This window comes from Trypanosoma equiperdum, assembly GCF_001457755.1.
Source record: "Trypanosoma equiperdum strain OVI genome assembly, contig: ctg_1360, whole genome shotgun sequence".
NCBI classification, from domain to species: domain Eukaryota; phylum Euglenozoa; class Kinetoplastea; order Trypanosomatida; family Trypanosomatidae; genus Trypanosoma; species Trypanosoma equiperdum.
In genome coordinates this window covers 1-10,473 of record NW_027123350.1, presented here as the reverse complement: position 1 = coordinate 10,473, position 10,473 = coordinate 1, and the positions used below count along the sequence as shown (strand labels likewise).

At 48.1% G+C, this 10,473-nt stretch overlaps 3 protein-coding genes across 3 annotated transcripts; all 3 read left to right on the top strand.

Annotated features, from left to right (window-relative positions):
- Positions 1 to 317: 317 nt before the first annotated feature.
- On the top strand, positions 318 to 5,267 carry TEOVI_000624000 (mitochondrial DNA polymerase I protein C; the record flags this gene model as incomplete). The annotated part of the gene is made up of 1 exon (XM_067221210.1): positions 318 to 5,267. The coding sequence occupies one exon, from the start codon at positions 318 to 320 to the stop codon at positions 5,265 to 5,267; it is 4,950 nt and encodes a 1,649-aa protein (XP_067077311.1).
- A 1,142-nt stretch (positions 5,268 to 6,409) lies between these two features.
- Positions 6,410 to 8,077, top strand: TEOVI_000623900 (glutathione synthetase, putative; the record flags this gene model as incomplete). Its single annotated transcript, XM_067221209.1, has 1 exon — positions 6,410 to 8,077. One exon carries the CDS (start codon positions 6,410 to 6,412, stop codon positions 8,075 to 8,077), a length of 1,668 nt encoding a protein of 555 aa, XP_067077310.1.
- A 1,639-nt stretch (positions 8,078 to 9,716) lies between these two features.
- On the top strand, positions 9,717 to 9,953 carry TEOVI_000623800 (uncharacterized protein; the record flags this gene model as incomplete). The annotated part of the gene is made up of 1 exon (XM_067221208.1): positions 9,717 to 9,953. One exon carries the CDS (start codon positions 9,717 to 9,719, stop codon positions 9,951 to 9,953), a length of 237 nt encoding a protein of 78 aa, XP_067077309.1.
- Positions 9,954 to 10,473: the final 520 nt, after the last annotated feature.

Genomic DNA, 10,473 nt, shown 5'->3' with positions numbered 1-10,473 from the left:
AAAAAAAAAAAGACAGGCGGAGGCATTTAACGAAGTCAGCATACACACATTACAAACACACACGCGAATAAACGTACAAGCGAGCATAGACACAATCCCACAAAGCCCAACAACTGTTGGTTGCAACCGCGCTGCTGACACTTGAGGCGGGCGAGGGGATAGAGAAAATAACGTTGACCAGTGACTCTGGTTGGTTTTTACACTCACACACACATACACAACCACGATCCATAAATTATCCAATAGACTTATTTTTGCTCTTACCGTTGTTTTAGCAGTTTACGCACCCTGTGCTGCTCAGTTGCCCGTATTTTTGAATGCGACGTACTTTCAGTCGCTACGCACGGTTCGCGGTGTGTCAGCAGTCTACTGGTGCAGGGACCATAGAGGGCCCTCTCCGTTTGCGCTCGGCAGATCAGACAGTAGTGTGGTGTTGCGCCGCAGCTGGGCGGAGGTCCTGGTTTTGCCTGCTTCCCAACTCGGTACGCGCGGGGTTGCATGAGCCACGCCGGTTCGCGTCAACGAGGGCCACGAATTCGCGCAAACCAGCGAGGGTTGCGCGATCGGGCGCCTCTTCACGAGCGCCACGCAAGGGCCCCAGACATTCACAGGGGTTGAAGTCATCGCAGGAAAGTGAGGGAGAGTTTATGGCTACTACTTCAGATGATGACTTTGGACCAATGGCAGAGGGAGCAGCGGAAGAGGAGAGTGCAGGAGATTGTGATGCTGGTGTTGGCAGTAGTTTGACAGGTGGGCGAGAGACAACCGAATCATCCAACGTAGCGGCGGCACCAGAGGAAGAAGGGGAAGGAGTTGGCACTACCGAAGGTGTTGAGACGGAGGGAGGTAAGCCTGGTAGGAGTGAGGAGGATCCACTGAATCTCCGAGTAGCCACGCTTATGCAGCAACCAGGGAAGGCGTTCCGTGTAATTGCCGTGTCATATTCAGCTAAGCGGGAGTTAAATTTTCCCATTACTTTTGAGGACATTGCCTCTGGTACAACTCTAAACTGTCGGTTGGAGGACGTACACACAACTTACATGAATTGGGTTCGTCAGTTTTGTGCGTCATGGGTTATGCTCTTTGTCCCAACCCTCTCAGCAGCCAGCGCCGTCCTACTGGAGAATGCCGTAGTGTACAGTAGGGTGGAACGTACTGTCTCTAACTCTCACCGTGGCTCTCCTGCACCCAAACAGTGGGAGGAACCGGATCATGTGCTGGTTTCGTACAGCAAAATGCGTGAGGTGCTATGCAAAGTAAAGCGGGATGAGCAGGTAGACAAGGAGCTTGTTAGTAACACTGTACTCAGTGCATTTGCGGAGGACTGGAAGAGCTTTATTCACTCAACAGCATCTTGCTCACCGGCATCAATTGTGACCGCATCGTTTGATTTCCGCCCCAACGGCGGGCATCTCCAGTTGAACAAGAAATTTTTGCACGCACAGTTGACAACAGCGGCGATGACACTGTTGAGGCATGTTGCACGTAAGGGATCGTCTGCCAGCGGCACTCCATGTAGTTCTTCCACTAAGGAGGTTACATCTGGCGCGAACAACTCTGTAGCTGATGATATTCGCAGGAAGGAATCTTGGTTGTTAATTTTTGTTTCCGCACCTGCGGGAAGCGCAACGAGTTTTCTAGGGCCCAGAGCAGTCAACTTGGGCGTACCACCTATGCAAGATCTTCTTACTGGTGAGTTTGTGGATCCCCTTCTCCTTGGGGGGAGGAACGTCATTTACATTATCGGTTCCGGAACGGCGGCAGAAGCCTTTTCAAAAATACCATCTGTGCGTAAGGGCAAACGTCAGATATCGATACTATTGAAGGATATAGAGAATCAACTGGGGCCGTTTCGGGCGAGTCGCCCGACGTTAACCACCACGCTTATACAGGCGTTAGATACGTTTTCGCGGCACACGTGGATTGGGTTAATGAAGGAGGAGGATGGCACAGTTCGAGTGCCCCGGGCTCCTCAGAGCTTTGTTCATCTGCACCGGCGAAGCGTTACGCGTGAGGTGTTGCCTAAGTTTCTTGAGTCGACGTTAGGACATATTTCTCACCACAACTCCGCCTATGGAGTCGCAGAGGTGGGAATGGGCGGTGCGGCTGGCGCTGCGGGTGCAAACGCGCTCCTGCAGCTGGGAAAGTTAAACCGCAAGGTAGATGAGCATATAAAGGCGATTTTCAACAATGCTGAACGACTCGAGAAGGAGAAGGCACTCCGCGAGAGTTTGCGTCGTAGCAACTGTTTCTTTGTAGATGTCAAGTCGGCGAACATCTCGGCGGCACGTCGAGCTGACAATCCCTTTTCTACACGAAATGGTATATTGGAGTTTCACGGCCAACTTTGGGCGACCCTTGGCATGGGGGAGACGGCACGAGCGGGAAAGACAACAGGTTGTCCACCAGTGAAGACGCTCACAGCGCAGCTCGCTCCCAATGGCGACGTGCAGGCTTTCGTTAGACCCGAGGAATGCATTCCGATGGAATTACCTACTGGCTCTAGTGATACAAGCACCATAAGGCATAAGGGGATATCATTAGCTGCATCAGCATCTAGTGCCTCTAGTGGGATAATCATTGCATGGGACGTGAAGCGTGCGCTGCTTTTTCTTCGCGGCAGCAACAGACTTCGAGAATTTCTCCTTAACGGTGGTAGGATTTGGTGTGCACAGTACGCACAGTACCTACTTAAAGGGTTCAACAACCACAACCTCACCACAATGGAGCGGACACTCCTTCAGTACCACACGGTGCAGACCAAGTTGCATCCTCTGGAGAAGCTGAAGATAATTTTTGAGAAACAACTTGATATTGCGGTGAATACTCGGCAGCTTATATCGATCGTGCATCGCATGGATGGTCTTCTTGCTTGTACTGAAATGGAGTTACGTGGGCTTCAGATAGCTCCACAAGAAGACATTACAGCCTTTGCCCGTAACCTGAAAAGGACCCGGGAGGAACTGGAGAAGGCAGTTAATGATAAAATCATGGTGTTCACGGAAGGAATGGATAATGAAGTGAGACGTAAGATTAACGTTCGCTCTACGCAGGATATCAGCACAATCATCTACGGTGGCGCGTTGTGTCGGCATCTGGGTACGCGATACGTGTCACCTCACATTCCCCGCATTCCTGTGACGGCAATCTTTCCACATGCAGTATGCCGCCTAACAACAACCCCTGTCCCTGAGCTGTACACAAACGCCGAGAACCTCCTTGGGGTCAAAGGAACAGGCAACAGCGGTAACAACAATAATGCTAACAAGATTGCTGAAGCAGCGACCATTACGGCCAACGCAGTGAATACAACCCTTAAGATTATTGACAAGTATCTGAAGGACAATACATTGGATAATTTGCTCAACAATACGGCTATTGTGGTAGTGACATGTAAGGTACGGACCAGTAGCTTTCTGGAGGTGATCACCATCCATTGCCCTTCTAGTGATCCTAATGATGAACTGCGGCACACTGTTGCGATCGATGACGTCTTACCAGTAATGAGCTCACCCGAGCTGGTTACCATAACTCAACTCAAGGAGAAAATTGCCGCCTACAGGCCTTTACGAGCGCTCCAACCACTCAAGAAGTACGGCAGACGCAGTTATGACCTTCGAAATCTCGTCATTCTCACTCATTGTTCCTTCGACAAGACGGCTGTGTTGGTAGACACGGGCATTATACAGACGATCGCCGAAACTGTTCTTGGTAAAGAAAATGAAGAACGGTCCCTCCTCGAACGTGTCTGTTTCTGTGACATCAATCGCGCCTTTCCACCTCCCCCAGAGGGAGGTGATTCGTTTGAGAATGATTTCTTAGGACTTGTGAATGGTGCTGAACAGGCCGGCGTGTCCTCCCGCAGCAACTGGGAGGCTTTCACGCGGAACTTTGCTGCGGTTGGAGGGTTTGAGGACACACGCAGGGCGTTGGTGCTGCATTGTGCCTCGTTAGTTGGTACGGCAAGAGACCCATTCCGTACGGCCCATCCCTTGCCCTTTGCGTTAGTGGGGTTTAATGGTCAACAGGCGCTTGGGTTACATGGGCAAGAGCGGGCCTCGACGCGTGGGATGCTGTGGATGGTTACTCCCGAACGGCTACACCCGTTGCTTCATCGCTCACTGCGTGGCCGCAGTGCGTCATCCGGCGCGGACGCCATTGAGCGGATCAATGTGTTGCTTTCGAATGAAAAACAGGTGGATCTCTCCTTTTTCAAGGCCCTTCAGCAATTGCGTTTCATGGAAAAGCAAATGCAGCTCTTCGAAGAAGGTGCTCTGTTTCGGGCAGTTTTACCGGAGTGCAAAAATCGTGTTCACGGTGAGTTCTGCCATGTCGTTACTGCGACGGGTCGACTTTCTTCACAGTCGCCTAACCTGCAGAACATTCCCAAGGAAGATTTGAGGTGCCTAATCGTCTCTCGCTTCGGTCGGCGTGCTGGTCGTATGATTGAGGCGGACTATAGTCAGTTGGAAGTTGTGGTGCTCGCTGCTCTCAGTCGGGACGCCCGCATGTTGCAGGAACTTAACGACAATGTGGATTTCCATTGCCTACGTGTTTCTCTCATGACAAAAGAGCCCTACGAGGATGTAATACACAAAGTGAAGCAGTTGAAGGATCCCCACTATATTCAGCTACGGCAGCAGGCGAAAACATTTTCGTTTCAACGTCAATATGGTGCAGGGACATCAACCATAGCCACAACGACGGGGCTTAGTGAGACGGAGGTTGTGCGGCTGATTGCCGCCGAGGAACAGCATTACAAGGACTTGGGACGCTACTATAGGCTTGTAACGGACTGTGTAGAGGCGGGTGCCGATCGCTTGTTGCAGTTGCGTACATTAGATGCAACATCTTGGCCCCCCACGATGCGTCGAATGGTGCTTTTGACTGAACCGATGCATTATTTTGTGGTACCAACGGGAAGCAAATTTGACTTCACGAAGGATAAGAAGGCTGTGCCACGACTGAAAAATTACCCCGTTCAGGGACTGGCTGGGGAAATTGTTCAAATTATGTGTGGAAAGATTATTCGTCGCTTCTATGCAAAACGTAACTACAACGATAAGGCGTTTCTTGTTAATACCGTTCACGATTGCGTTTGGATTGATGCCCACGAATCCGTTGCAGACGAGGTAATGGACGACGTATCCGCCATAATGTCCTCCACCTCCGAAGTCATTAGTAGTTTATGGCCAGGCGTAAAGTTGGATGTCCCATTCAAAGCAGAGATTCATATAGGACCATCACTAGGGGAGTTGTCCAGGTAGTATGCAGAGGCGTATTGCTATTGTTCATTTGAGTTGATTTACCTGCTTGTCTGAAAGATTAAAGGAAAAATATATATATATATATATATATATATCTTCGCTGCCTCTGCCTCTCTCTCTCTCTATCTGTCCCACTTTCTTCTTCATTTTTTTTCCTTCGGTTGTGCCTCATTTTCCGTGTGTTTGCACCAAAGTTTGACAGTTTTTGGTGATTAGTTGACAGCAGCGGAGGTGAGGAGTAGCGTCGATGGAAAAGGCGATACAAATTTGTTTTTGTTCTCTCCACAATGTTTTTTTTTTAATTTTCAAGTTCCATAGAGTAACGTGTGGACATCTTGTTTTTTTTCTTTTCCTGCGCATGTATGTTTAAGTGTGTGTTTGCGTGTGCGTACAGCGATGCGTGGCGCGCGAAAAGAAATGTTGAGATTATAGTGCGGCTGGTGGTGAGGAAGATACCGTTTGTGTGTGAGCACGTGAGTGCAAGGGGAGGTGTGGAAAAAAAATAATAATAATAAGCAAGTGAAGCTCTTTTGGACCGAATGCAAGCCTGAGGTGGAGAGTGGTGGAGGGAACGGGAAGCGGGTGAGTAAATAAATGATGACGCAAGACGGTGGCGGACCGAATGTTAGTGGAAAAGTTTTCAATTAACTTTGCTTGTGTTCCCCGTTATTTTCCTCCATCCTCTTTTTTTTTTTTCGCTCCGAGAAGTTGCCCGTAACACACGTCGCCCTGATTACTACACTGATTTTTTTTGTTGTGTTCCCAGTCGAGGTCTTACACCGTTAAATAAATATATTTCATATACAAGGCAATTCAAGCATCCATACACATCTGCATAAATATATGTTTACGCATGTGGTTCTGTACCTTTCGTGTTTATCAGCCAACTCTTCAATTTTTTTTTCTCTTTGTGAGGGAACTCACCTCGCACATTACCAGTCCTTTGAAACCTCTAAATCATTTGAAAATGCAAGAAAAAAGTTGCTTTATCACCTGCTAAGCTATTGATTTATACCGTTCTTCTATACCCGTCCCTTTTCTTGTTGAATTATGCGTTGAATCACCCTCTCTCCCGTGATTGTGATTCACCTTATAGTGTACACAAGTGTGGACTTCATTGTTCATTAACTTTCTGTTCCCACATGGTGTTAAAATTGTTGCTGGAGCTTGGAGCCGAGAGGTATGCGGAACAATTCGCCGCCAAATGCCATGAACTGGGGATGGTGATGAAGGAATCTGCAGGACCCGGCAGAGTACCCGTTCCGGTGACGCTTCAGCCATCTATGATTTCTCGCGGTGAGTTTGGAACTCTCTGTTGTATGCAGCCGCTATGGAATGAGGCCGTCGACAATACAGCTAGAAACTTTACTTTCCTTCGTGATGCTTTGCAAGAGACGGCAGCCAGCGATGTCAACTTCACTGGGAAGCTCCTGAACATGCTCCAAGAGGTGTACCTCAGCGGAGGGCCGTTCCAACAGCTCATGCTCGGTATATTCCGCACAGATTACATGCGTGAAGGGGTTTATGATAAGATGCTGTCGACGACGGCGTCTCGTTGGAAGAATGTTGAAATCAATACCATCAGCTGCTCTTTCGCCGGTCTATCGCCTCTCATCACTGAGTTTCATCAACACATCGCTGCGTATCTTCAAGTGCTGCAGAAAGCAAGAGGAAAGGAGGATGATGACGGAGTTGAGAACATGAGTTGGATATGGGGTAAGGGCAACTGCAGATTGGAGAGAAGTGTCTCGGGTGATGTTGTACCAAAAGCAATAGCGGACGCAGTGCGTGCGTGGGTGGAGCAGCAGAAGTTTGCCTCACTTCGTGCGTCGTGGGAGCAGTTTCAACAGAATGAAGTAGGAAGCGGTGAAATACACCAACTTGGGGTGCTTGACACCGCGCCCGTTGTGCTCGTTGTTGTTCAGGAGAATGAACGTAACACTGCCGATCAGTATGCTCTGCTAATGAGAGTACTTGAGGAGCACCGCATTCGCTTCATATTTCGAACACTTCAGGAGCTCCACTTGTCACTGAAACTTCACAGCATCAGCCCCGAGCAACCACCTCTTGCTGTTGTTGACGGGCATTATCCGATAGCAGTTGCTTACTTCCGCAGCACCTACGTGCCGGAGGACTTCCCAACAGACGCCACATGGGCCGCTCGCCTTTCCTTGGAGCGCAGCAGCGCCATTAAGTGTCCAAGCATACCTTACCATTTGTTAACATTCAAGAAACTGCAACAACTTCTGTGTGACGTGGATCGTGTGCTTGTACCAGTCGCTTTCTGTGGTGATTCGGATAAAGCAGGCTTGCTCCAGCGGCACTTCGTACCTCAATATTCTCTGAACCCGAAGGAAGTGGGTGAGGAAGCCGTGGAGAAAGTTATTCATGATGTACTTCAGCGGCCAGACCAATTTGTGTTAAAACCTCAGTTGGAGGGCGGTGGTAATCTTCTCTCTGGCGAGACGATGGTGAAGGCACTGAAGGCAACCAAGGAGGGGGATCCGGTTACGTACAGCAAGGTGCGTTGTGAGTACGTCGTCATGTCGCGTATACAATTTCATGTCAGCACGGGGAGTTTGCTGGCGCGTGGTGACGTGGTTCAACTAGAGCGCAACATGTGTTCTGAAGTTGGCATTTTTGGCGTTATTCTCAGTGCTGCCAAGGGGTCAAGCGTAGGCACCAATGGTTCTTCAGTGCTTTTCAACACCTTTGCTGGATATACTGTTCGATCGAAACCTGCGGATGCGGATGATGGTGGCGTCATGGCAGGTGTTGCGGCTCTTGATTCCTTAGCGGTTGTACCGTAAGTGAGTTGCAATGCCCCGGGTGGATGGTTTCGCTCTGCTCTGTTTCCGACAGTTGTCTGTGCTTTTTCTTTTTTTTTCCTCTCGTGTTGCGGTGGGCCCCTCCACTTATCCCTGGTATGTTGTGTAATCGTTGCTACGCTCAAAGGGGTGCTCATCTGCACCGCGTGGTTGCTAGCCACTTGCACGACATGTATTCTTCATTTTTTCTTCTTTCGGACATATGGTGCCATGTAACGTTTTCAAACCCGACAACGCATCGACGTCTGTAAGTTGCTCCATTTGAATTTCCCTTTACTGCCGTTTGACTTCATTATTGTTATACTCCTTTATGTGCACGGGGGCGAGGCACTTACCAGCCGAGTGGTCTGAAGATAGTTTGACAGTGGCTGATGGCAGCGGGAAAGGAGGAGTAGTTGAATGTGTATTTTTTTACTTTTGGAAGTGTAAAAGTATAAACTATTGTCGCATGGATAAACTGTTTTTTTTTTGAAAACGACTCGATCTTATGAGAAAAACTTTAGCGGCGGAAGATTGCACGTGAACTTTTACCGTGCCGTGAACAGTGCGTCTTTTTGGGTGTGATTGTACGTCTGTTTAACCTCTCTCCTGTTTGCTCTATTTTTCTTTTTTTCTTTTGTTTTGAGTGGTGAGGTGGAGTGAAACAGTTTCAGCAAAACCTGCGTGACTTTTCGTTGTTAGAAGTAAAAGAACGGGGACTCTAGGTACAGTTTTCATTGTCGCCACTTCATGCTCATTCTCAGAAAGGTCTGAATGATGCCCCCATATGGATCATTGCTGCCGCCACCGTCAGTGACGTAAGTGAATGCTCATTCCGCTAAAGGGTTTCCAACTCCCTTTTCGGTTCACCCTTCCCGTTGTCATTGTCATAAATTGTCATAGTTATTATAATTATTGTCATTACCTCCACTCTCTTTTTGTGTTGTCTTACGGGGGCACGTCACGAATGGGTAGTCAGCTGCAGTCCGGCTTCACAAGTCATAGGCCACCGTGGCGTTACCCCATTCGAAGAGCCGGAGTGGTCTAAAAAAAACAACAACAACATAACAACCGCCGTTTCGTGTGCACCGCCCTTCACCCCAGTCTGCCTACGGTGATGAAAATACATGTATATGCTAACTTTTCTGTACTCCATGGAGTGAGCATGAAGTGAATTATCCGCAGAGAAGTCTGAAACGTTTTTAAATCCCCCCCCTGTACTCCTCTTCTTCTTGTGGTTTCCATCTCAGTACTTCGATGCTTGGTATGACACACGAATACTGCGTGTTACTCAGACGTGGTGACGAAGTAACGGATACTTTCCTTCATCACAGCGCTTGTTTGTTGTTTCTTTTTTTTTATTTCTACTACTTTTCCAATACGTCTCCTATATCTGTTGTTGTTGTTGTTGTGATGGTGGTGGTGATTGGCTCCGGAGGGTAGGTTATATAAATATAAATAAATATATATATATATATTGTTTGCGTGTTTTCCACCTTGATAAACGAAATTGAGGTGGTACCCGTTACATAACGAAGCGTGAAGAACTGGGGCACAGAGAGGGACAGGGGGAAAAAAAAAGAGAAGAAAAAGAAGGTCAACGGAGCGGATAGTGGAAAAACGTAGGCAACTTGCGGTAGCGATGAGTAACACACGCCAGCGCGTGGGCGGGGGTAAAGCATCCTTCACGCAGCGTACGATGAATTTTTTCCGCACGTACAAACGCGACTTGTTCTTTACTTGCGTTGCTTTCATGGCTATAGGCACTGTGGCTAGACGTGAGTTGATGGTACGTGGTGTAGTGTCGCCGCCACAGAAAATTGAAGCGGTTCCGAGGGTGGAGCGGGAGTTTGGCTCGAAGCGTCAACGGAGTGAATGATGAGTATATCGCGTATATGTATACACACACACAAATATATATATATCTTGTATTTACGTCCGTATTTGTTTGTGAATGTGTAAGTATTTTAACCGGCGCTAAGGGAAATGTGACAGCGTCTTGTTCCCGAGTCGTGCACTTTTCCTACTACGGAGAGACTTTGCTACGAGGTGACGTTCTGATCGCAGCCGTACGGAAGAGTTCTACTTGGTGCTTTCATAGAAATAAGGCAACTGAGCCACAGCGGGTACCCCAACCATTTAAATATCGAGCAGGTGTCGGTTACTTACTCATTCCTACATTTTATCTCACCCTTTGTTAAACGCTATTTTTTAATTTTTTCTGTTTAACGTCATCGAACGGTAAGTGCGTGTACGTGTGTGTGATTTTGCCGTATCATTGCTTACCAATGTATACAAAGAACTAAGCCTTTGCCGATGACTTTGTTTAAATGTATTCCCATTCTTTCTTTATCCTTTTTCCTTTTTCTTTTACTGCTGTCATATTATTATTTTTTTTT